The 27,044-nt window shown below is 40.0% G+C and overlaps 1 protein-coding gene across 1 annotated transcript in view; it reads right to left on the bottom strand.

Moving 5' to 3' along the window:
* Window positions 1-996: 996 nt before the first annotated feature.
* The window catches only part of Usp13 (ubiquitin specific peptidase 13), a 104,423-nt gene continuing 78,375 nt past the window's right edge, over window positions 997-27,044 (bottom strand). The window contains exons 14-21 of the mRNA XM_046466887.2: window positions 25,647-25,735; window positions 22,860-22,982; window positions 21,195-21,221; window positions 20,544-20,687; window positions 18,909-19,075; window positions 17,266-17,419; window positions 6,599-6,683; window positions 997-5,066 (exon numbers count right to left, since the gene is read on the bottom strand). Coding sequence (XP_046322843.1) covers window positions 4,973-5,066; window positions 6,599-6,683; window positions 17,266-17,419; window positions 18,909-19,075; window positions 20,544-20,687; window positions 21,195-21,221; window positions 22,860-22,982; window positions 25,647-25,735 — 883 coding nt within the window. The 3' untranslated portion in view covers window positions 997-4,972. The remainder of the gene's footprint in view (window positions 5,067-6,598; window positions 6,684-17,265; window positions 17,420-18,908; window positions 19,076-20,543; window positions 20,688-21,194; window positions 21,222-22,859; window positions 22,983-25,646; window positions 25,736-27,044) is intronic.

Here is a 27,044-nt window from a genome sequence, read left to right as displayed (position 1 = left end):
TCCAGCAGGGAAAGACTTAAAGACCTCAGACCCCTCCCTTCCAGCCCCTTCCTCCTGCACAGTGTGCCAACACTGATGTCCCACCTTGGGAAGGGACCAAGCAGCCACTCAAGCTACCTGTTCACACCAAGAAATCTGAGAAAGAAATGAAGTTAGTCATATTGTCTCCAGTATGTCCCCCTGATGGATGAGAACCATCAGTAGCAAAATCAGTTTTCAAAATAAGAAAAAAAAAAAAAGAGCCACGAAGAGACCTCAGATTGTGAGAATAGCTTTTAATTTAAAACAATCGAAGCAATAAATCATCCATCTCTTTTCATCACAGGCAAATACTCTCCCAAAACATTTGAGATAGTTTAAACAACAACTGTGCCCAGTGCAAAATAAAATAAATAAAAACTCTTTCAGCAACCAACATCAAAACCTGCTGGGCAAGTGGGCACAGGCCACGGGTTCAGCCTCTGCCCAGGCCAAGAGAAACAGCACATCCAGAGCGGCAAGGTTAGCACAGCATTTCACCACGCCCAGCTTTGAACAGACTCAACAAGACCTGGCGGGGGGGGGGGGGGGGGGGGGGGGGGGGGGAGGGGGACCACAAGAGAATGTTGCCTAAATGAAACCACGATGCCCAACACCCTCGTGTGGCCAACATCCTTGGCACCTGGAAGATGCTAGAAAAGTAAGTGCAAAGGTAGCAGCTCCTAGACAAAGCTGAAAGAAGGCAGTTTGGGGCTTATGTGTGTGTGTGTGTGTGTGTGTGTGTGTTTGGGAGGAAAATCTGCTTTCTGGAAGATGATCTGTGCCCCCACAGTGCTTCTGACTCCAGCAAAAATATTTGTGTCACTTCTATTTGGATGCTCTGCAGAATTACCTTCCTACCTATGGTATGGCATTGCTTATCTCACACCATGGGAGTTTAGAGCAGCACTAACAGAATAACAACATTGCAACATAAATCTAATTTAAAATTTTTTCACTAGACACATTAAAAACATATTAAAATTGTTGACATTAATTTTAATATTTCATATTTCATATAATCAATATAATCAACATAATATTTGTAATCAATATAAACTAGTGATGAAATGTTTATATCCTTTTTCTGGTATGAAGCCTTCAAGATCCAGCACTGCATTTTATGCACACAGCACGATCTCAATTTGGACAGGCCAAATTCCAAGGGTCACTTGCCATATGTAGGTACCGTGCTGAATGAAAAGCACATATCTAGACAATTTCATGCAAACTCTTTCAGGACAATTTGTTGAGTAGAAAATCTCTATGATACTGTGTAGACAATTGTACACACCAACAGAGGAGTTCAGAACCTTCTGTGGCCTGGGCTTTTTTACCTAAAGGATAAAAATCACATGTTCATCTAATCTCATCCCCTGGTCCTGCCCCTGGTCCCAGCCGTCTCCCCACAGACAGTCTGAACTCAGATTTAGCAGCAGGGATGCCTGTATGAGGCAAATGACATTCCTTCTTGGACAGACACCTTTTCCAGCATACATATGGAGATCATAGTGATCTATAACCAAATCAGAAGTTTAAAATATTCTGCAAATGTTATGGACTTAACCAAAGGTCATTCTGGTGCTCTTCCAAGGTGGTATTTTGAATGGATTGTTTTCGTTTTTGAGAGGGATGATAGCAAAGTACCTCACAGACTAGAATGTTCTGAATTTCCAGAGTGGGGAAAAAAATGAGATGGTTACCAGAGAAAGGAGAGTAGAGCAGCAATAGAGATGACAATGACACAGGCCTTACATTGGGGTGTATAAATTGTAATGATCTAAAAACTGAACCTCTAAACCTCTAAGTGATCCCTACATTTCACATGTTTGATTCTGGTAGTGACCACAGGAAAATAACAATAGAATAGGATGCTAGGTCAGGAAGGGACTTCTGAGTTTTTCTGGTCATTTAAAAGACAAAGACCCAGAGAGGTCAAGTGACTCAGTCCCACCAGATGTAGAAGCAGAGCTGGGATACAAACCTGGGTGTTTTCTCTGTGTACTGCAGGTGAGGCTCTGGCTCAGGTAAATGATGCAGGGAGCCCAAAGTTTTTAAGCAATGGGGAAATGGCAGGCACATTCTCTTGTAGGTTTGAGAAAACAGGCTGGTCATTTCAAAAATACTGAAGCAATATTGATGTAAAATGTCATTAAAGCATGAATCTCTCCATAGTTTTCTCTGCATATGTATATATTTTTACTCTAAAAGAAAAATCCCACTCTGAACCAAAATGGATTTCTGATTAGTTATTTGGGCGTTTAGATCAATGGACAAAATAAAAAATTTTGATACATTATATTTTCCAAAGACACATTCATTGGGATTCTACACAAAGATATCAAAAGGTATTTACAGGAAGAAAGTGTTGTCTTTCGCATAGACACCTACATACAGTGAGAACTTCACAATTATACCACCAAGCCTCACACAGAGGACTCTTAACAGGCTGATCAGTTGACACAACCCACACGTTATTCCAGTTTTCCATCACAAATAATCTTGTCTACATCTATGTGTAATATTAAGCAGCACATTCCAGACTTTTATTCCAGGGAACCTGCTTATATATATATTAAGAGACACATATAAATACATTTTCTTAAACAGGAAAGAAATCCATTGTTTCCTCCAGTTTTCTCCAAGTCTAGATCTGAAATAAAGAATAGCACATATACAAAACCTTGCCTTGTAGAAATAGCCCTTTGTTTCGTGAGACAGAAAAAAGGCAGCCGTAGTATACTTTCTTTACAGTATGTTTTAGGCATCAAAAGGGCTAAATGATGTTTTCTACCTAGGGAAACCAAATAATTTAGAGCCTGTAATCTTAAGTACAGATTTTATGCCATTAATTTTGGAAAATTTTATTACAAAATTTTCAGTTTGTTCAAAATACACATGCTGTCTTTGTATACATTGCAATCTAAATTTGTCCCCTCCTGCCCCCAAAAGGCCTTTGGCTTTGCAACATCATTGAAAACAAGTCATTTTTGATGAGTATTTGGAGACATTATTCACAATAGTTGGCCCCAAGGGCACTGGATTTTGTAAGGCTACTTAGTGTGGGGATTCCCACCAGAGTCAGGGGCCTGTGCAAGAGAACGGGTCTGCTCAGGACCTCTGAGTCAACACCAGAAGGTGACACCATTGGGCACAGTGTAGTAGAGAATGCACCATGAGCTCCCCCCTTCTGCCAATCTCATCAGGCAGGGAGCATGCTCTACTGGACCCCCCGTGGGCCACACCTTCTACCTGTGAAGGCTCAAATCTCATCAGAGCCCCACAGCACGACTAGAAAGAGAGGGCAGATGTCATACACCATTGTGCAGATGAGGAGAGTGAGGCACAGGGAGGATAAGGCCTTGCCCACACCAGTCAGGGGCAGCACCCAGGTCTGAAGGTCATGGGCTCCAGCCCTCATCCCTCGCTCACAGGGCATAAATGATCTCCTGTGAGCCAGGGCCCGATCACCACCAATCCCGATTACTCCAGACTCATCACACATCCCAATCTCATGCCTGTGCTTCATTTCCCCCAATTGGTTCTGCTTTATTTTCCTACAGTTTCTAGAAAGATCCTATCAATTTGAACAAACACGGGTTAAGCGGACAGCAATTAATTCTTCTTCATTTGACTGAATAATCTGAAATAGAAACTCCAGAGACTCTGGGATTTGGTACAAAGCAGTAGGAAAATTATTCCTCATTTGTATTTGTATTAGAAACTCTGATATAATCCCAGGTTGCACCTAAAATACTTAAATAACCAAAATAGAAAGGGTGGCCTTTTACAATGACATATTAAGTGTCTTTGTATCACATTGTTGGTCATAGCCAATAAGCATCGAGGGCAAGTCAACGAGGTGACAAACCAAACAGGGCACAAACAAGACTGGCCCCAGAAAAGCATGGACAGGGAGGCAAGCAAAGAGCTCAGAGACGAGAGAATGACACACAAAGTTGGGGTGTAAAACATGATTCCAAGGAATTGCCACGTGGTGTAAGAAGAGAATAGCTATTCTAACTAAAAATAAACACTACACCTTTTGGGGAATGGGCTGCTAAGAAAAAGAGAATTCATCCACCTTTGGCAAAGGACGATCATAGGCTCCTGTGGACGTGTGGCATTATACCACCAAATGTCACAATCCCAAGTGAATTTCTCTTGAAAACACTTACAGGGGATAACTCAGCCCTTTTTACTCCTTAAAATCTAAGTGGGGAACTAATTTTTTTTAGCTGTTCCTGAGTTATAGTTTTGTCAAAATAGTAACTTGCCTTTTCCAGATATGCTTAATACCAACTATTTAGCCTTCAAAAGCCAACCCATCACAGATTTCCTAGTGGACTAGAAAGGTCGCACACTCTCGCTCACTCTCACACACATTCATACAGTCGTTATTATGAATTTTGATATGATTTAAATTAAAAATATCTTTCACTGTGGATGTTCTATTATACATGGATAGGTCAGAAATTATTGTGCGTAATGAAAAAGATTATGCCACAAGTAAAGCCCAGCCCAGTTGCTGATTTTCTGTATGAAACAAAATGTGGGCTTTTTATTTACTGTAGGTGAGGCCATACCATGGGCCTCATTGATTGATTTCTCTGGAGGCCACTATCTCTTGACCCCCAAAGCAAAACAGTGCTGATAGTAGGTGCCACACCAGCAATATGAATACCTTTGTTTATATCACCCTCTCCTTGAACTATGTTTATAAAAACTATCTACAATAGAGTATCATCACTAATAGAAATTTCTTCCCAATTCTATTTCAGAAGGTGCCAAATGATCGTGCCCTTTAAATAAACTATAAATACCCCATGTATTCCTTCATGTTGGCTTGTCCCAAATTTTTTTCTTTCTTTCTTTTTTTTTTGTTGTTTTTTTGTTTTTTTGGCAAATTAAAAAGGCGTTATGGCTTCTTCTCGCCAATCCGTATGTGTGAGGTTTAGCTTGGTATCCTGCGGTAAAAGTACAGGTAGCCCAGGTCTTTTGGGGGCCTTTCTGAGGCACAAACTTTGTGGTCATTGTAGATCACCCATCTGAAAACAAAAGACAGACATAGTTGATGGATATATGTCAGTTTCAGAACACTTTGCATTTTGCAGAAATAACATGATCAGATGGAGCATTGTACTTGAAATAACCAAGATGTGTAAGATAACCAAAGTCCAATTTATTGTGTAAAAATGAACAGAATCCTATTGGGGAATCACTATTGCTTTCTGATTCTTAAGCTCAATCAAACTGCAGTTACTAAATCTATCAGGATCCTCTAAATATTTTAGGCCCTTCATGCCACAAATCACTTCACAGAAATCCATAGGTAGACTCAGAAACTGAGGGAAAGAATTGTGTATGACAATGTTTATTTCAGTCTTAGGTATAAAACTAGCTAAGAAGCAGAGATAAATATCTATGCAGTGAACCATTATGACTACATTAAAATTTCTTCTAAGAAAATTTGGTGAAGTGAGGAAATAATCACCATATAATATGAACATGTAATAGGGGTCACAATAAAATAGGAAAAGCAGGTCTAAAAATTATATGTGCTCTGTATACACTTTTAAGATATTACAAAAGTTGTAAATACACACATTTACATATATGTAGTATGTGTATATCCTCCAATGAGACCAATAAAAATATATTAAAACACAGACACTGACTATCTTTAGGCTTCCCAAGTGCACATTCTTCACATATTTTTTATTTTACAAATTAATAACAATGAATTTTATTGCTTTTTAAATTATATTTCCTTTTAAAAAATTATTTTTTAAAAAATTGTCATTCTTGGCAATAAAAAGATTTCACTATAAATACTTGTCCCTGTGCTCAATGTTGATTTTTATTAATCAAGTTGAGAAGATAGGAAGGGCACTCAGGGGCACAGCAGGGACTGTAGGAAGGGCACCGGGGAGGAAGTTCTGAAGAGAGCAGCAGCTTCACTCTCACTTCTCCACCCCTAACAGTCCTACTAAAGAAGCAGAGAAGCCATGCAGGGCTTCTGGAAGTTCACTGGAAGTTCAGGGTCACCAGGTCAAACACAGGTTCTTCCACTAACTCCACCAGATAAGCAACAAATCATTTGTTAATATAAGTATGTCCCATGTAATGTGGGAAGCATGCCATTCTTTGAAACATATTTATATTAAAAAATTATTCATTATTTATCTAAAATTTAAATTAAATATGGCATTTTGGTTTTCTCATTTTGTTGGCTGAATGCAGAGACCCTATGGGGGGGGGTCCCAAATATAGCATGCATTCTGCTGCAGGATGCCTTTTTATTTGGGGAAGCTACCTTCCCAAAAGTACCTTTGGGAAGGCACTTTTGTTAAAAATACCTTTGAATATAAGCTCTGACACAACTATTTACTAAGGCCAAGTTATTCAGCCTCCTTAAGCCTCAGTATTTGGATATATAAAATGGTATGAAAAGACTACATTCCTGTAGACCATTGTGAAAACCAAATGAGATAACATATAAAGCACCAAGTAGAGTGCCTGGCACATAGTAGGGACTCAATAAATCACATCTAACATCCACGTTCTCTAAAAGACTCACCTTCCTTCCTTCTTTATATGGCAAACATAATGGCCACTCATTGTAGATGTTCCCATGTGACTGATGAATGCAAATAATTCGTACACTATGAAAAAAGAAATGATTTGGTTATAAGATAGCACTTCTAGAGTCAAAAGCACTTACCAACTATTGTGTAATCCAACAACTATAGATCTGAAAGACAAACTCAATATACTATACCTTGCCATACTGACAATACACACGCACCCCCACACACACACATACACACACACACACATCTCCAAAGTGACAGCAGATTTTTACATGCACATTCATTTGACAAATACCGAACCTAAAATGTTAAAGTATATCTGATGTTAAATTCAAATCTGAAAGGAAATTTAAAATTTTACAGCCAAATCCAGAAGCAAGCTTGTGGGTCTAAAACTAGTAGCTCTGGCTCTGTCACTTCCAAATAGCATGAGAATGAACAAGTTGTTTCATCTCTGATCCTGTTTCTTCATGGGGGTTAAAAAAAAAACAAACAAAAAAAAACACCCACCCACTTTGCAGGGTTGTATGAGACTTACATGAGCAATTCAGAATAAAAGAGCATACAAATGTCAGGATTACAAGGAAAATAGTTATTACCATTTTTAGGAAGAGATAACGCTCCATACAAGATGTCTGACTTGCTCATGATTATAACCTTTGTGAGAGCAAACTTCAGGATTCATGCTTTCTGAACAAGGAAACTTAGAGAATGAGACTAAGGTTGATTACCTAACTAGTACTTCCTGCCATCAAGTACAGTACTCTGCATCTAATTCTTGGTGAATCAATTTCAATTCACATTCCTTCAGCTATTCATTTTTAAAATTATATAGTATATAAGCATTTATAAACTTATGTAGTAATTTGTGAGCAATATTCATATCTGAATATAAGAAATTTTTAAATGGGCTTGTATATTCATTTTTCTTTTTTTAATATATTTTTTAGTTGTAGTTGAACACAATACCTTTATGCCATTCATTTTTTTTATGAGGATCGAACCCAGGGCCTGGCATGTGCTAGGTGAGCGCTGTACCGCTGAGCCACAATCCAAGCCCGTATATTCATTTTTCTAGTACTCGACTTTTATTACATTTTCCCCAAATTAAAAAGTATTGATTCTGGATAGACCCTTTGCTTACCCTTACTTCTATCATTCTTTCTCTCTCCAGGCTCATTCATTATTCAGTAGTCGATCCCTGGTCTCATCTTATTTGCTCTTCATCAGCATCATACACCCTGTCTATCAATTCCTCCTTCCTCAAGTGCTTGCCCCCAGGAAATGACTCTCCTGGCTGTCCAGCTGTCTCCCTTTCTTGTGCCTTATGCCCTTCCTGACCTTTGCATGTTGGTGACCTTCAGCTTAGACCCCAGACCATTTCTCCCTGCTCTATCCAGACTCCTTTCTCTCTTTCTGAGTGATCTCATTCAGTCCCACAACAGTAAATGATACTATATATTTCATTTCATTTCTGCAATGTTATTGTTCATATATATAGAAATAAAACTGAATTTTGTATATTATCTTGTTTCCTACAACCTTGTTGAGCCCACTTATTAATTCAAGTTCTTTAATGGATTCCTTAGGATTTTCAATATACAAGATCATGTCATCTTCAAATATAGTCTTACTTAATAATCTGAATACCTTTTACTTCTTTTTCCTTTCTAATTGAATTGGTTAGAATTTCCTCTACAATGTTAAATAGAAATAGCAAGAGGAGACATCTTTGTCTTGTTCCTCATCTTAGGGGGAAAGCATTCAGCCTTTTAGATTAGGTGTCACATGAGCAGTGGGGTTTTGGGTAGGCACCTTCAATCAAGTTGAGGAAGTCTCCTTCCATTCCTAATTTGTTGATCAGTCTATCCTCAGCCTTATCTATTTCAGTCAATAACAATTCCATGCTTCCTGTAACTCAGGACAAAATCTTGATTTTCTTTTATATTCCTTATACCCATCCAGCCCAGCAGCAAATCCTAACAGTATTTCCTTCAAAATATACCCAGAACCCAATCATTTCTTATCATCTCCATTAGTAACCCCTAATTCAAGTCACCATCATCTCTAGTCTGAATTTTTATAAGAGTCCTTTAGCTGGACTCCCTTAAGCCCTACTGACTGCTCTCAGGATAGCTTCCAAGAGGTTTTGTTGTTATTGTTGTTGTTGTTGTTGTTTTAATGATAATCAAATTTTGGTTTGCCCCCAAATCCTCCAGTGGCTTCCTATATCTTGCAGTAATATATTACTCTTGCAGCAAACAGCGTATAAAGCCCTGCCTTTCCCATCATTAACTAAGTTTCTCTTGCTGACCATCACATCCAACTGACAAAAAATATCCCAGGTTAGAAATCAGACACCAGGTACAAACAGTTGGGAATGACAATCCTTATGCCTGCTTCTTATTTTTTAAAAAGAGAACCAGGGACCTTACCCATGTCCATAATCTGTGCCTCCCATACTGCCTCAATACCCAGGAAAGGGTGTGGACTGAGACCTTTTTTGACCTCAGGTGGTTCTGAATCCCTTTCAAACAATTCTATGCCATGTTCTAACTCCAGTCGAGTTCCATATCTCTCCTGGACAGATACAGTGCAGCTTTCCCAAAAGGTAGCAGCCCTCTAAAGAATTTCCATTAATAATGAAGAGAGGACACAATACTCCAATCAAGGCCCTTCTTTCCCAAGTAACTGTTCCCCAAAACGATGACTTCAGCAATCCAGCAAAATGTTTAATGAGCACTTCTGTCATAAACCAGCCTCACTCCAATGAAACGCTGCTTAGGCATTGACTCAGTCAGTGATGGATGAAACAGACCAAGAGAAAAGAACAAATCCAGAGCCTCTCAACACATCTACACCTTAGCCCACAAAGGCACATTCCCCTCTGAGGTTAGGAACAATTCTTGTGTTTGCTCAGAATCATAAAATTAAAATGTGAAAGTTTAGTATAAATCTCGGTCCCATAATTAATATGAACCATGTTTATCAACATCAGCAACTACCCTGTGCACTATTTAACACCACCTGCTAGTGACCAATAGATCTCTTTCAACACATTTGCAAAGCCTGAACAGGTAAAAAAAAAAAAAAAAAAAAAAAAACCTGCCAATTTATAATTTGTTTCTAAGAAGAAAATCAAGGTGAATAAATGATGATGATGATGAAGGGTGAACAAGATGAGACCAGGGATCGACTACTGAATAATGAATGAGCCTGGAGACAGAAAGAATGATAGAAGTAAGGGTAAGCAAAGGGTCTGTCCAGAATCAATACTTCTTAATTTTGGGAAAATATAATAAAAGTTGAGTACTAGAAAAATGAACATGCAAGCCCATTTTTTTTTACTTCTTATATTCAGATATGAATATAGCTCACAAATTACTATATAAGTTTATAAATGCTAACTCTGTTGCTATGCTATCTCATAGTTTGTAACTATTTGCTGAACAGACTGGTACTAGTCCATGGAGCCCACTTTATGTTATGTGGGAATCTACTATCGATTCTTCTCTAAGTTTCCAGAGCAAAAATAAAAAGAATGTCACACATTCCCAAAAATACTGTAGCAACTCCTTCTCTTGTAGATTTTAAAAAAAGGCATCTTGAGACAATATAAATACTTCAAAAATGTTGACTTCCAACAAGAAACTTTTGAAGTGCGTAGAAGTGGTAGGCACACCTGACCACTATGTCCCACATCTCGTGAACACTGACCCTCTAAACCACCAGAATTAAACTGGATCTGAAACTAGCACTCTTCCTTCCCATAAAATGTGTCCTTTTTAAACTTTAAGAAGACTTTCTCAGCCAGGTGTAGTGGCACACACCTATAATCCCAGTGACTCAGGAGGTTAAGGAAGGAGAACCACAAAGTTCAAGACCAGCCTCTTGAACTCAGCAGCTTGGCAAGATCCTGTCTCAAAATAAAAATAAAAAGAGCTCGGGATGTGGCTCAGTGGTTAAATGCCCCTGGGTTCAATGCCTGGTGCAAAAAAAAAGAAAAGAAAATCTTCCTAACTTTCTAGTAATAAAGATCACATTTTACCACTACCCTCCCTGCCCAACACAATAGCAACTGTATTCTGAGTTTGTTCTTTAGGGAAAGCAACTGTCAGAAAAATCCCAAGAAACTTGCAAGGTCAAAGAGGCAGGCAGCATGTCACTTCAATGTCATGTGGAGGAAAGTCACCCAGAGATCATCCACAAGAGGGAATTGCTAATGACACATTGGTCAAATACAGCCTACAGACTGTTTTTGTTCTGGTGAGAAGGAGGAGTAAATATGAGATAGACACATACATGGCCCACAAAACTCAACAGACTTATTATCTGGTCCTTTTAGAAAAAGTTTGCTGCTGCCTGGCTAGCAGATGAGCTTGGTTCAGCCACTGCTTAGTACTGATGAATGCACACAGACTTAGGAAGCCACTTGTTAACTACTAGATTTTTGTCTATTGAAGATACAAACAATTTCTCTCCAGGCAGACTCATAACCTCATGAGTTTGTGGTCCTGACAGACATTAATTCATATTTTAACTTACTCAGCCATCTTCTCCTAAAATTTCCTGGTCAAGTTGTCTGTACATATCCTAGCTTCTCAGATGTTGTTAAATAAGGTGTAACATCTGACTGGTTCCTCTTGAGCAAGTTAAAAGAAAACCTGTGATATGTGTTCATGTTATGTTAACTTGAAGGTTATGATTTTGCCCTCTGGAAAATTATGGCTTTAACAACACAAAGGGAGGAAAAACAACTCTGGATTCCAGAGGGCCTTTACACGAATTCATTTTCACGAACCATTATAGCATCTGCATTCATTTATCAAGCAGTAATATCTCATCAGAGCATGATATGCTACTCAGTCCACAGGGTGTGCTTGTTGGGAGTTTCCCTGAGGATTCCCTAGGTTTTTCTAATAATGGGTCCATGAATGTAACATGGCGGTGGGCAAATTGCCAATGGGTGAATAACATGTAGTTTTCAAAATATGGTTCACCCATCTGGGCTTGTGAACAGCTCGTGACCCCCATGAATCTCATGCACCGCAGATGATGACCTGACCATTACTATGATTGATCCCAGGGGGTTCCTGTTTTAGGATAACTGACTTTCATTTCCTATATAAGCTAGCAGCAGCTTACAATAAAGTGCTTCATCTTTGTCACTGCTATCTGTGTGTGTGCATTTTAATCTCCAACGACGAGCCTTGACTTTTCAGTGCTCAAAACACAGAGATGTCCAAAGACTCCTTGGTACAGCCATTACAACCCCAGAAACTCTGCTGCCTTCTGGGGAGATAAACTGGGTTTCCTCATCCAACTCCTAACTTGAATAATATGTATCTTTTAAAAATATTTTTGTAGTTGTAGATGGACATAATACCTTTATTTTATTTTTTCTTTTTAATGTGGTACTAAGGATCGAACCCAGTGCCTTCCACGTTCAAGGCGAGCACTCTACCACTTAACTACAACCCCAGCCCATAAGATGTATCTTTATCTGTCTATAACTCCCTTTGTACAACAAGCAGGTGATAATAGTCCTAATTTACTAACACTTGACTTATATATCTGCAAACGATTTCTACTCCCAACAGCTTGATTTCTATCACTCTGCTCTGAGGGGGGAAAAAAATAAAACAGGGAGGGAGGGTAATTTGGAGCTTTCACCCAAACTTCTGAATTCTCCAAAAAATAAATAAATAAATGAAAAGAAGCTTCCGGATAAATCATAACAACTTAAAGGCGGCTGTCAACAAGGATAGGATATTAAAGAGTCTACAGATTGCCTTCCCATCCCCAGTCAGCTCAAAATTACCAATCTCTTTGTTATACGGCCTAGAACTCCAAATATCAAATACTTCTCTCCAAATTTAATAGTGTTCTCATACTTTCGTAGAAATTAGGTTACTCCACAGAGCGGCTCCTTCTTGACTTTCAATAAGAAATAAAAAGTGGGAATTGAAACAGGTGCTGAAGTGGAATGAGAATGAGAGCCTAGGTAGGAAGAAGTTTTCAGAGGCTTCAGGTAGACCATTGGGTCTCGGCTCCTCCTGGTGGCATTCCATGCTGGAGCCCACCACCAAGCAAATGGTCACTCTGACCCTGGCTGGGAAATCTCAGCTGCCACTGATGATTTGTGAACCGTAATAGGGATGAGCCTGAAGGAGTCAGATCAGGTTTTGAGTAATCAGAGCCTCACAGCCTAATCACATGTTAATTACATAGGCAATCAGTGAGTTCTTAAAAAAAAAAAAAAAAAAAAAAATTAGACACTCATTAAGTACAATGGGAAACACAAATGATTTTGCAAACAGTAGAAGCCCAAATAGGTCAGAGTGAAGGACTGGTTTCTCACTGTTGAAAAATTTTTAAACTCAACAGAAAGTTAGGTGCTAGGCCTCAAATGTGTAGGACAACACAATAAACAGTTTTTGACAAACAGACTTTCACCTCCATCCCACTAGAAAACACGAAATGCCATGACTCACGTGAAATAAGTGGGTAACGGAAAAAATTGCACAGAGAAACACACAGCTTTGGTGGAGTGGGAGGAGATGGGGAAACATGACGTGTTCCTGGCTGGAAAAAAATCAATGTTGTAAAGCTCTGAGGCTTTCCCAAGCTAATCTACAACTCAGGATGCTCTCTTACAAATCAATTTTTAAAAAATACCTGAAAACCTCAATAAAAATGGGAAAATAGCCCATGGAAGTGAGGAAGCCATTAACACAGGAGGAAACCAATGAAGCAATAAAGAAATGAAATGCTCAACCAGACAGCACCGCAGGGGAGGCTGGGGGGGAGAGTCACCAACACAGCCAGCATTGGCCAGCACTGTGCTTCCAGAGGGTCACGTGAGGGTCAACTGCACTGCCTTAAAAATCTGCATTTCTCACTCAAAAACTTCTCCTCAGAAACTTCCCCTAAAGAGCTGGGCGCAGTAGCACAAGCCTGTAATCCTAGCAACTCAGGAGGCTGAAGCAGAAGGATCACAAGTTCAAAGCAGCCTCAGCAACTTAGTGATGCACTAAGCAACTTAACACAACTCTGTTTTAAAATTAAAAAAAATAAAAAGGGCTAGGCGTAGTGGTGCATGCCTGTAAGCCCAGAAGCTTGGGAAGCTGAGACAGGAGGATCAAGAGTTCAAAGCCAGCCTCAGCAAAAGCAAGGTGCTAAGCAACTCAGGGAGACCCTGTCTCTAAACAAAATACAAAATAGGGCTGGGGATGTGGCTCGAGGGTGGAGTTCAATCCCCGGTACCCAAAAAAAAGAAAGAAAGAAACTTCCCTAAAGAAATAATGAAATGAGGGCCCAATACTGTTATTACAACATTATTTTTAACAAAAGAAGGAAGAAAGTTAAATGTTGAACAAATATGTATTCCCTGGATAGGGATTAAGTCCGGCATTTGTTGGAGTTCTATAAACTGAATCCATCCTTTAGAAAATTCATTATTTGGGGCTGGGATTGTGGCTCAGTGGTAGAGCACTTGCCTAGCACATATGAGGCCCTGAGTTCGATCCTCAGCACCACATAAAAAATGAATAAACAAATAAAGGTATTGTGTCCATCTATAACAACAAAAAAAAATTTTTTAAATCTTTATTTAAAATTCACTGCTATCATCTGAATATAAAAACATTTCCATTATTTGAAAGTCCTCCTGTAATAATCTTGCATTTAAACATCTAAATTGCTTAAAATTAGGCATATAAATTATGGGACATATATATAATAGAACATCATTAACACGTGTTCAATGATATAGATAAATGTATATGTAGAGCCACCATTAGGGGTCTAAAATAGAATGTATAAATAAAATATTACATTTTAAAAAATTTATATATGTACATTGATTTTCATACATTTGAATGCATTGAAAGGTCTAAAGAACATACATAAAATTCTATCAGTGATGGTTGCCAGATTGTAGGATTATCTTTTTTAGTTTCCTCTTTCATATACCTATATTTTCTCAACTTGCTAAAATAAATATACATCTTTTTAATCATAAGAAAAATAAACAATGTAAATTTATTTTCAGTATTGAGGGTCAAACCTAGGCCCTTGCACATGCTAGGCAAGAACTGGGTCACTGAGCTACACCCCTGGCCTAATTTTTTAAAAAAGGAAAAAGAAAGCAATGAGTGACATACAAGTTCAGATGCTACTGCAACAAAGTACAGGAAGTCAAATTTCTTCTTTTCTTCGATTCACGTGACTTAACACAATGGTACGCTGACAGTTCCTCGGCAGTACTGAGGCAGGCAGAGAAACACCGAGACCTCTACTTCCAGGCATTCATTTAACTCTTCCTTCAATCAGTTATTTACTGGTCCCTTACCGTGGGCTAGGCCCAGTACTAGGAAGCTACAGTAAAAAACATTTGTTTTTGTGCAAAATCAGACTCTCGATGCATTTGACAAGTTAGGGTGGGCTCTGCCTTTTTTATTTTTTCATAATTAAATTGTTCACCTATTACTGCCTTTATATCCTGTCTATGGATTCTCACAGCTCATCTCACAGTGCACCTCCCCCTTCCTCAGGCACCACCCACTAGTCTGACCCATAGTGCCTTAAGGGGTACTTTTGCATCACCGTAGCAACCTATTTGAGGAGGCATCTTGAAACCCAGCAGGACCAGGGCTACCTCAGACTGGCTCCGAGTTTCAGTATGTTCTGAGAAGGTGACACGGCTGTCCTTTAGCAAAGAGCCATATGAGAAAGTGATCAGTGCCTCAAACTCCATCAGAAAAAAAAGGAAACCCAGTGATCAGATCTCCCCCTGCAGCCAAATGCCCCATCTTTACTTATAGAAGTTTACTCCTTCTCTGGGAAGGACTCATCATCTCAAAAAAAAAAAAAAAAAGTCTATAGCAGCAAGTTGAAGAAGCAGTGAACCGATGCACTGGGAACATGCAATGAACCCTGCTCGTGAATTATTGAGCAACTTGTCCATTAGGGCTTCTAATATTTTAGGCAAACTTGGGATTTCTGAAAAGTGATGCCAGACCCTTTAGATGAACATGAGAGTTGGGAGAACTACATCTTACCCTTTCCTTACCAGGTTGGGATTATAACAGTTTCGGTGAATACATTTTTGTTTTGCATTTTAAAAGAAGAACATTTCCCATCCACCTCTAGATCCACTCTAGATCAACACATACAGGTTAAGTCTGGTGAGAGCAGTAGTGAGTAGACCCACAACTCCATGATCACGGGATTGAATGCTAGAAATATAGATTTAGTTAAATCTGACTTTTCTTTACTGGGTGCTTTCTATCAGACACCATCCATTTCATAAAATGGCCTATGTCCTGTCTAAGCTCCCAGTGAAAAGGGAGACACAGAGAGCTACAAAAATAATCTTAAGGCAAGATTAATGTGATGCCTCTATAAAGAGAAGAACAAATACACTGTAGTGACTATAGGCACTGGCTGTGGATGCAGACTGCCTGGGTTGTTATTCTGGTTCTACCTATCACTGTCTATGCGGACTCAAAAAACTACATACCCTTCTCTACCTCAGTTACTCCACCTGTATAATGGGAATAGTAATGGTATCTATCTCCTAGGGCTACTGGGAGAATGAGGCACAAATGAAAGCATTATCAATATTATTGTAATTATTACTAGAATATGTAATACATAGGGGCCGATTATGAGCATAATAAGGATCTGAGAAGCAGAACAGAGAAATGAAATCTGCAGCCAAGTTCTAAAGAACAATAAAGATTTTTCTGTGTGACAGAGAAAAAGAAGGGTATCTGACAAATAGAGATTAACCTAGCAAGGCTTGGAGGGAGGCAAAAAGAAAGTGGGTGACAAGCTGAGTATACTCGTGGTGAAGACACAGTACCAGGCATCCAAGCTGCAGTACTACAGTACAAGAGGTGCAGAGGAACTAACAAACACAGAGCAAGGGAGGCTGGGATCCGAGGAGGGCTGGGGAAGCCAGACTACAGAGCTAAACATCACCCTGTAGGCAACGACAGCCCAAGAGGCAGGATGTCATAATAGTTAAGAGCATGGATTCTGCATCTGAATCTTGCCTCTACCTCTTAAGAGCTGTGTGACCTTAGGCAAAGTACCTAATCTCTCCAAGCCTCCACTTTCTCGCCTGTTAAAATGGGTTGTAGTGATGATTAAACGAATGTTCAAATGCACAGTGTGTTAACAGATCTGGGCACACAGGGACATATGTCAGCATCTGCTTATAAAAGGCCTATGTCAACGGAGATAGCCCTGCAGAAAATTCTCAGCAGCTGGCAATGATACAGTCAAGGATTTGAGACTGCTTTTCTACTGTTCAAAACACAGCACCATGAAAATAAATGCTCTCTTTTTGACAAAAGCTCCCATGGTCCATGAAAAAATCAACTTCAAAGGAACAAAGTCAAAACTGGCATGAAACACACACACAAACACACACACACACACACACTACTAGGTGACATGACTCTGAATTAACCTAGACTTTATCAGACCTGGGTTCTATGCAAAGTGGCAGAATGCACCATTTAGGAGATGGATCCACACTAACTTCAAATGATGCAAAAGGTTGGGATATGTATTGGTGAGGGGAAGAGGAAGAGTTGAATGTTCAGTCATGACTGCTGAGACAATGTTTAGGGCAAGAACTTACTTCCAGATCCATCCTTGACTCTAGGTCCTTCAGGTTTGGCCTCAGAAATAATGTTTGCATTGGCATTATTCTCCATCTCAATCACAAAGTCACTGTCTTCTTCGAACTCAGGGTGGCTAAAGATCCAGTCCAGTGCTCTTTCCAGGTTATTATTCTAATAAAATAAAACATTTTTATGACGCATGCAGTCCCTGGGCCTCATTAAATCTTGACCATTTGAACCAGATGACTAGTAGATAGGGCAAGAAGCCTGAATTCATTAGTCCTAAGTGCCTCTGAGCAAGAAGCTCTTACTCTGCATATGATATGCAGGCATTCTGCAAGTCTCCTGACCCAGGCTTGTGACTGGATTCACTGGGAACCAGTTCTAAGCAGCCCATCAGCATTCCAAAGCCCCTGTCAGTCTTGGATTAGCATTTCTGCAAGGAGATGCTGATCATGATGGTGCAGGATACTCAAAGGGATGGCAGTCAAGTGCAGCCCTTTCTACAGCCGCAGAGACAGCACACACTACCTGCCCTAGCAACTGCATTTTCTGCAGATGATTCTACAAGATAGCAGGGGACCCACCTCTGTACTATTTTATGTCTCCTCTCCCCAAATGTTGGGAGAATGGTTGAGCTGCAGTAGAGACAACTAATTCTTTGGTTAATGAGTTATTGTTTTAAACTGACCTCCATGCAGCTCAAATCAATTCAACATGAAAGCATTTCTGTCTTCCCCTATTTGTGATCCCACTAGCAGGTTAAAGAACTTGTTTAGACATAGAAACTCCAAGGAAACCCTCTAGCAAATAAAATTAGTGGGCACAAGAAAGTACCCTAAGTGAGAAACTCCAGTTGAGATATTTTGAGCATTTTACAAAGACACATCATTCCAGCCACCAAGAATGAGCCAGTCAAGAGCCAATGTGACTTCTGCAACAGATACTACAAGGTACCCAGTCAGGATAGGCATGGAGGAATGGGTGACAGACATCCACTCAAAAATGGACCAAGATGTGGCAAGAAAGGGCAGGTTAAAAAAAAAAAAGTACTTTCCCTGAATATTAAATAGATATCATATTGCAAAAGGAAGATTTCTATCCATGCTCCAGTTTCACGGTCCCTTCTTTCCCGATAATATCAGGACATTCCTAAGTACTGGAAGAACCTCTCTTTAAAAAAAAAGAAAAACAGCAGCAGAGAATTCTAAGGTGCCATTCTGTCTTTCTTGGGGGCTTTCAAGAGACATTTCTCCAAGGTCTCGATATCAGAAAAGCATCATTTTCACCTAAAGAACTTTCTTATTGAACATGGAATCTCATGCATCCCTCTTGGCTCTAAGGCCACAGCAAGCTCCAGGCCAAATCTGTGATCCCCACTAACAAAAACCCAAGATAATATGGAGTTTCTTGCAGTGTGGTCATCTTGCCCCAGATTTATAATCTCTTTATTCTTAAATCCACTGCAGGATTTCTTAAATCATTTAGATTAACTTTATATATACTATATGCTTGCCAGTTTTTATGGGCCAAGGTGAGAAACAGATAAACGTGATTTAAAATGACCACAGAACATTGCAAAGTCTCATCTGCTCTGAAAGAAATACAAACCACTTCCAATAAGAGGGGGTTGTCCACACACCCAGTCCCTGATGCTCACCGTTGCTCGTAGCGCCTGCACAGCCTGATTTCGCTGGAATCCCATAGAGGTGATGATAGCTACAATCTCCTCTGGAGGTTGATTGTCCAATCCAGTAGCACCAAATACAGAGGCTCCAGCAGATGCTGCTCCTCCATAACCCGGGATGGTCAGCGGTTCAGCAAAATCTGAGGAAAATGAGAAAATGATCACACTCAGCCTCTTTCATTTATTTTATTTTTTCGTCTTGAAATAAGCAACATTTTAGAGCTAAGAAGGAAAAATACTTACAACATTAACAATATCAAGTCAGTCTGGGACTGGTATCAGGAAAGACATATAGATCTGAACTGATTTTCAATGAGACTATTCAGTAGGAAAGGCCAGTCTCTTCAACATAGGATGCTGGAATAACTGGCTAACCACATACAAAATGATGACGTCAGACCCCTACCTCATATATGAGCAAAATTAGCTCAAAATGCATCTCTGACCCAAATGTAGGGCCTACAGCTATAGAGCTTTCAGAAAAAAAGGGAATGTAAAATGGTTCCGCCACTGTGTAAAACTGTTTTGCAGTCCCTCAAAAAGTTAAACATGGAGTGACCACATGACTGCAATTCCTCTCAGGAGAATGAAAGCATCTATTCACACACAAAAAGAAAACATGTACACAACGTTTACAGCAGCATTCTTAATAAAAGATAAAAAGTGGGAAGAACCCAATTGTCCATCAACTGATGAAAGGATAAATAAAATAAGGTATGTCTGTACAACAGAATATTATTTGGCCTAAAAAGGAATGAAGAACTGATTTATGCTGACAACACATGAATCTTGAAAACATGATGCTCTCATATGATTCTATTTAGATGAAATGTCCAAAAGAGGAAAATTCATAGTTCCAAAAAGTAGACTCAGGTCACCAGGGTCAGGGAAGAGCTGAAGAAGGATTGCTAATGTGGACAGGATTTCTCCTGGGTAGACAAAAGTGTTCTAAAATTAGGTAGTGAGAATGGTTGCATAACTGAATTTATTAAAAACCCTCAGAATGGAGACTTTAAATGGATAGACATGAGAATTATATCTTAATAGAGTAGATAAAAGAAAGGCTAACTAAAGGGTCTCTGTTCCTTTACGCAGATGTTTCCATTTGAAATTTCATCGTCTCTTCATTAGAAGTATATCCCACAGCTGGGCGCAGTGGCACATGCTTGTAATCCCAGCAGCTCGGGAAGCTAAGGCAGAAGGATTGTGAGTTCAAAGCCAGCCTCAGCAACTTATCAAGGCCCTATGCAACTCAGTGAGATCCTGTTTCACTGAGTTGCATGGCTCAGTGGTGACACACCCCTGAGTTCAAACCCCAGTTAAAAAAAAAAAGAGAGAGAGAGAGATGTATAGCCTACATCTATCTAACGATCATTTTGCTACTGCAAATTAAAATAAATGAATAAAGGGACAAAGTAAGCCTCAATAAAGCTGTTATTTAAAAGAAGAGAAATAAAGACAAAGATTGTGACTTTGTGTACTATTATAGCAGATTATGAGCTGAAATGTTATTTTCCTGGGGACATATCCAAAGGAGACAGAGAAGAACCAAGGCTTAGCGTTACCAAGCATCAGACTCCAAAGCCATTCCACAGTCCCACCACCTACCTGGCTCTTCCATGTGAACAATGATCCAGTTGAAGGCCACCTCGGCTCCCATGTTTCCCGTGAAGTACACAGCCTTCCGACACGCTTCCAGAGGGAAGCCCATCTCGGCCAGCTGCATCACTGATGACTCATCGATGTCGGAGGCTGTAGAACAGGGTGGGACACTCTCATTTCTTCTTACCTTAGTTGCTCTTCCCCCCTTATCCACAGGCTACCCAAATAAAGCGCTCTTCTGTTGGTGTTAAATAATGGCTCATTTTGTCCTAAGCCATCTAAACCCTAAGCTATTTGAGGGGGGAAATGGCATCCTCAACCTCCATTCACACTTGAGGAAACTGAGGCTCAGAGATGGTAAGTAAATCATTCCAGGTCACACAGGCAAAAATGGCAAAGCCAAGGTTCCAACTCAGGGCTGAGTGACTCTCACGTTCCTGAGCGCGAGGACTACCTAATCATCAGGGCATTGGTTTACATTTACTGCTTCCTCGACTCACAAAGAATGGTTCCCACCCAGGAAAGGCTAAACACACACACACACACACACACACACACACGCACGCACGCACACGCACGTGCACACACACAGAAAAATAACACTCTGCTAAACTGTCACAGAAAAATAACTACTGAAATATTTAAAAAGTTACATACGGTCTATCAATTGGTTCATCAGCCGATCTGGAAATTAAGGGAGAGAGCAGAAAATGAGACCAAGCCCTGTCCAGGAGTTTTAGAAAAAGAAAAACCATCAATCCAGGGCATTCCCTAAACCCTTCACCCCTAAGGGCCCCACACAGACCACTGCAGTCTTCATAACATAAAGTAATTACAGTAATGAGGGAAAATAACAGGTTTGGGGCATTTAGAACTGATAAGACATAATGTTCTGATTAGCATCTTCATGAACTCAATTTTTCTCCCAGTATTTTTAAGAAGAACTCTGTATAATTACAAACCAAGGACTCTGTTAGAAACATTGGAAAGCATGAGAGCTATGCTCATTAACCAGCCTGTGCTTCTGTGATGCTCATACATCTCCTTCCTACCCCCTCTCAGGAACCACCTGTCCACATGACCCAGAGGGCCTCCTGTGCAGCTCCCTTCTCACCTGTCTCTATAATTTAGCACGTGACTTTGCATTAGAGAACAATTTAACAGAGTCCTGCCTTGACTCCTATCTCACTCCTTGGGCATTCCTCTCACCCTTCTGCAGGACTGAACATCAGCAATAACCTTCACTACTCAACTGATGGGAAACCTGGCAGAGGAGCCCAGAGGGCCCTATCATTATTAGCTAATTTACCTAATGAACTCATTAGGAAGACAAACGGCAAACAGGTGAGCAAACAAAGCCAGAATTAAACTGATTTAATCAGAAGAACTAAGCTAATAATTAAACCAAGAAATTTATGACACTGTTTTTCAACCCATGAAGGTAAAGCACCTATTTTTTGCTTGTACTTTTCCCTTACAGAGTTATGTATTCTAGCCAGGTGCCGAGGCACACACCTGTGATCCCAGTGGCTCAGGAGGGTGAAGCAGGAGGATCACAAATTCAAAGCCAGCCTCAGCAACTTAGCAAGGCATTAAGCAACTTAGCAAGACCCTATCTCAAAATAAAAAAGGTAAAAGGGGCTGGGAATGTGGCTCAGTGGTTAAGTACCCTTTGGTTCACTCCCTGGTTCCAAAAAAAAAAAAAAATGTTGTATTCTGAGGGCTGGGTGCAGCTCACTGGTAGAGCGCCTGCCTAACATGTGTCAGGCCCTGGGTTCCATCTCCAGCACTGCAAAAAAATAAAGTTCTAGATCCTGAACGATGACCAATTTAGTGATCAGAGTAAGAGGAAATTCAAAGCATGCCCTTGCTAAGAAGCAGTGACAAAGTTGGAGAGGTGAAATCTGATCCAGACTTTTTAAACCAACACACCCTGTTGAATGGCCCTTTTAGGTTGTCTCGAGGCATTGGCGAGAATAACACAGTCCCCTAGACTATGAGCCACTGAAGACACCTCTTCCCCACAGGCAGGAAACAACTCCTTTTCCCATTTGGGGGAAGCAGAGGGGGAGTTGAAGGGAGAAAGCCACAGCCAGAGACAATACAACCTAAAAACTCTCCCCCTCAACTACTCATGATGGGTCTGTGCCCTTGTGGGGTGAATTTCTAGTTTAAAGTTGCAGCCACGCCTCAATTCTGTGTTATCTATGGTGGGCCACATGGGCCACATCACAGGAAGGCAGCCACAGGACATCACTAAGAAAGTGATGGTTCTGTGGAGGAGGGTGGCGGGTGCAGCACATGCTCCTGGAGGCCGGGTACCTTTTGAGTCATCAGGAATGACTATGGGGGGACTGATGTCTGGAAGTTCCTCCTCTCCTGGCTGTAACCCCCTGGCTCGGAGGTGGCTGATGTCAAGTAGGTCTGGCATGTCAATAGAAACGTCTGCAAAAATGAGAGACATAATATTCACAGGACTGTCCAAAACTCCATAATCACCTAATTATAAAACCAGGACTACGGAATCTATCTGCATGTGTCTAGGCAGAGCTGAAGGAGCGGTCAGCACACAGATCACCAGACCAGCAGATCGATTGAGAATAATGAGAGGTTAATGGAGAATTTGGGTAAGTATAGAGGGCAGCAGGATTTCCCACTGAACGGAGAACAAATCCATTGAGCCAGAGGTCACAGACTGGCAGCTCATAGATCAGTCATGACCTAGACAGATTCTATTTGGTGTTTTTCAGATGATGGCAACATATTCCAATTTTTAAATCTTTAAAGTTCATTTAAAGTTTCAGGTTTCCAACTTATTTTGAAAAACATGAAGCTGTAGCATATTCTTATACAGTAACAACTACCTGGAGTTGATCTTCAGCTTCTACTTGGACACTGGCGCTCTGACACAGACCCTGATCTTCCTTATTACCCTTACAACCCCAAACATCATATTCACACTCTGATTCTTATGGCAGAGAGATGATTTTCTCATCTATGTCTTTACCAAGATCATGGCTGTGTATTTCTTATCCCAGCCTACGTCTTTCATTTAGTTTACTACACCCTGTCTTTACTAGGCATTTGAGTCTGCAATCCTAGTTGACAGCTTTCTCAAATCATGATAGGTACTGTGATCTAATAAATAATGAAGTTCTAAAGAAATTAATTAAATCTCAAGTGCATGAGTCCTAGGGACACATTTTTCTTGAAACCCTTTTTTGGTTCAGTTGTTATTGTGTTGACTTACTCATATACAAAATTTATAATAGCATGTGGAGACTTAGCATTGCATATATTCAGATAAAATAATAAGGAAAACAAATTCAAATGCTGGGGCAGGATGTCTTATGGCAAGCAAACAGAACCTGAAAAATTTTGTCCCCCAAACCATTTACGATTCTGGGAATATATATCCTACTTTAGAACAACTCAAAGAACAAAGTCAAGTTTTTATTTAAATTTATTTTTTTAATTTCAGGGGGAAGCAAAATTGATACAATTTTTCCTCATGAGGAAAATTCAGGTTCATTAAAAATTCATGTTTAGCCAGGCACAATGGTGCACACCTATAATCCCTATAAAGCAACTCAGGAGGCTGAGGCAGGAAGATTAAAAGTTTAAGGTCAGTCTCAGCAACTTATCGAAGCCCTAAGCAACTCAAGGAGACCATGTCTCAAAATAAAAAGATAAAAAAAGGCTGGGGATGTGGCTCAGTGGTAAAGAGCCTCTGGGTTCAATCCCCAGTATCAAAAAACAAAAAACATGTTTAGCTTTAGGACTCCATGATATTCAGCAAATCAATAAAGTTTGATTCAAATTTTTGTTCCTTATAGAAATCCCAAGGATAAGGAAAAATAAGGAGACTGTTTCCAAAGCAGGCCAAAGCCTTTAGAACAAATCAATTTCTTCTCTCAGGTACTTAAAGGCTCTCTCAGGGTCCAGCAGAGAAGCTGGGTGATCCGCATCTGCTCTCAGCCCCACTCCATCCAGAAACCATCCCAGCAGCCAAAGCAAGGGCCCCTGGTTTTCAGTGGCCCTCTCCAACACGACTTCCCTTGGCAAACAATGGCCTTGTATCTGACAGTGCCCAGGGGTCCTGGGAATCCTCCAGTGGATTTTACATTCTTTTTACCTATCTCCTCTAGCGAGTGCTTGGTTAGCCATAAGATTTGCACTGTTTTGTTTTCTTTTGTTTCCATAAGTATTCAAAAACATAGAAACTGTAAAACAGGCAGTCGTAAGTACCTGCTTGGGAAACTACACATCACGGGGTAAAACTACACATCTTTTCCACAGCACGGAGGGCAGCCTAACAGCCTTCAAATTCAATCCTGATTGTAGAGAAAAAGGTTTTAAGCATTGTCTGGAAAATTAAACTCTAACAATGGTCAAGGGCCTTTACAATTAGCAAGAATACAACCGATGTGATTCTGCAATCTGTATTTGGGGTAAAATTGGGAGTTCATAACCAACTTGAATCTAATGTATGAAATATGATATGTCAAGAGCTTTATAATGTTTTGAACAACCAATAAAAAAATAAAAAAAAAAAGAATAAAGCCCAATGAAGTCAGAATCACATCCCATTTTTGATTGTTTAATGCAACCATTTCTATTAGATTATTAAGGAGATTTGTATGATTTAAGGGAATGTCACTAGCTACACCCAACTGCCTCAGAGGCAAAGGAGGGATGCTAGGAAGAAGGCATACTCCAACTAAGGCTACTCGAAGTGTGGTCTTTGGGCCAGCAGCACCTGGGAGCCTGTTAGAAGGACAATCTCAGTCCACCCCAGACCTGCAGAATCAGCATCCGCATTTTCCTAAGATCCCAGGTAATTTGTATGCACGGGAGTAGGACATGAGAGCCCAGCTTTCACTCTCAGAATCTGGTCATTTCCACACCCATTACTGGAGGGGAGTGGACTGGTATGTGGTCATTTTAATCATTAGTGCCTATCCTGTATTCAAAAGGGAAAGAGAGGAATAATGGAAAAAGAATGTGATGGAACTGTTTGTGGAGTCAATGACATGGGCTCTGTCACAGGCCATGTGTTTTAAATGGCAAAGTTGACATTTTAAGCAAAAGCATGCAAAAGATACATACCAAATTTTTTGGGAACCCAGTCAAGACCAAACGTGAACTTCTTTATCTGCACGACCAAGTATTCTGGGAATGAGGCAAAGCGGGACGTTCTGAGAAACACAAGGGGATTACATCAATCAAATGAGGTCAAAAAAAAAAAAAAAAAAGTGAATACAGTTCATGAAGCAAAATAAGCTGTGTCTGAAGCACACCTGACAATTCCTGTGACTGGCCTGAGCACACACACACACACAAACACAGTCATAAAGTGTGCACACACTCACTCCTGCTCACTCCATCTGGCCTCTCCCCAAGAAGAAAATGTTCAATGTGGAAGAATCTTGTCCCTTGAGAATGATTTGGGCCCATCTCAAAATTATTACTTTCACTTTGCTGCAACACTTTATATTTCTGAAACGTACTTTCAAGCATTGGTTTTTCTAAACTCCTTACTGGAATATAGCTTCTGTGTTTGTAGGTGTTCAGAGGCGTGTGTGCTTTATAGCACTGAGTGGCTATAAAGCTCCCTGAGTGATCCTGAAACACCTATCCTTCCATTCCCACTGAAAATCACTACCTAACCACAAAGAATTGGCATATGGACAGCTTACTGGAACTTTGGTTGAGGTGGACTATTAGAAATTCCAGGGCCTCATTAAATAGTACTGTACCTAAATCCATTGATCCTAAAGGTAGCTATGTTATGGGACAATTATATAAACTATCTAAATCTGAGACTTAAAATTTAAAATTAATAAATGTGTGCAATATCTTGTGTTCTCTCAAACTTTCAGAAAGGTCAAAATACCTGGGCTTGGGTTTGACAGTTTTATGCAGATTATTCAATTTGTATACCAAATTTACACCCCAGGATTAGCTCATTCGCTCCACATTTATAACTCTTTTTTGTAGTCAATGTGGGTGTGGTAGGTGTGTGTAAAAAAGAAAATGAATACTAGACAAATATTACAAGTAAAGATTCTAGAACTCCCTTGCAAAGACCCCACTTTTCAAATCTGAACCCCGGGGGCCTTCTATTTAGAATACATCAGCCCATAATTCACAAAGCAAATGCAATGCTGCCCTCTAGTGTAAAAGAGAAGCAATAGCATAGGGCAGAGAACACTACAACAAGAGCGGAAAGATGTGGATTCAGGGTCTTTATGTCCCTCAATGTGCTCCAAATCTCATCAAATCATTGACACTCCTGAGGCTCTGTTTATACACCTTAAAAATGGATTTATTAATAAAATCTACCTTCCATGGCTGTGTAATGTTCACGAAATAGTATAAAACCACTTGGCACAACAGAAAATGTGATATATGCCTAAGAAATTGCCATGAATTTTGTTAATCCTTGAGGTCTAAGACACTGAATCAATGTATTGCTGACTTTTATTTTACCCCAGACAAGTTATG

The sequence above is a fragment of the Marmota monax genome, unplaced genomic scaffold (assembly GCF_021218885.2).
Source record: "Marmota monax isolate L192 unplaced genomic scaffold, Marmota_monax_Labrador192_F-V1.1 WCK01_AAM20220418_F8-fsc00074, whole genome shotgun sequence".
NCBI classification, from domain to species: Eukaryota; Metazoa; Chordata; class Mammalia; order Rodentia; family Sciuridae; genus Marmota; species Marmota monax.
The sequence above is the reverse complement of the archived record's forward strand: the minus strand, read 5'-3'. Positions and strand labels throughout refer to the sequence as shown.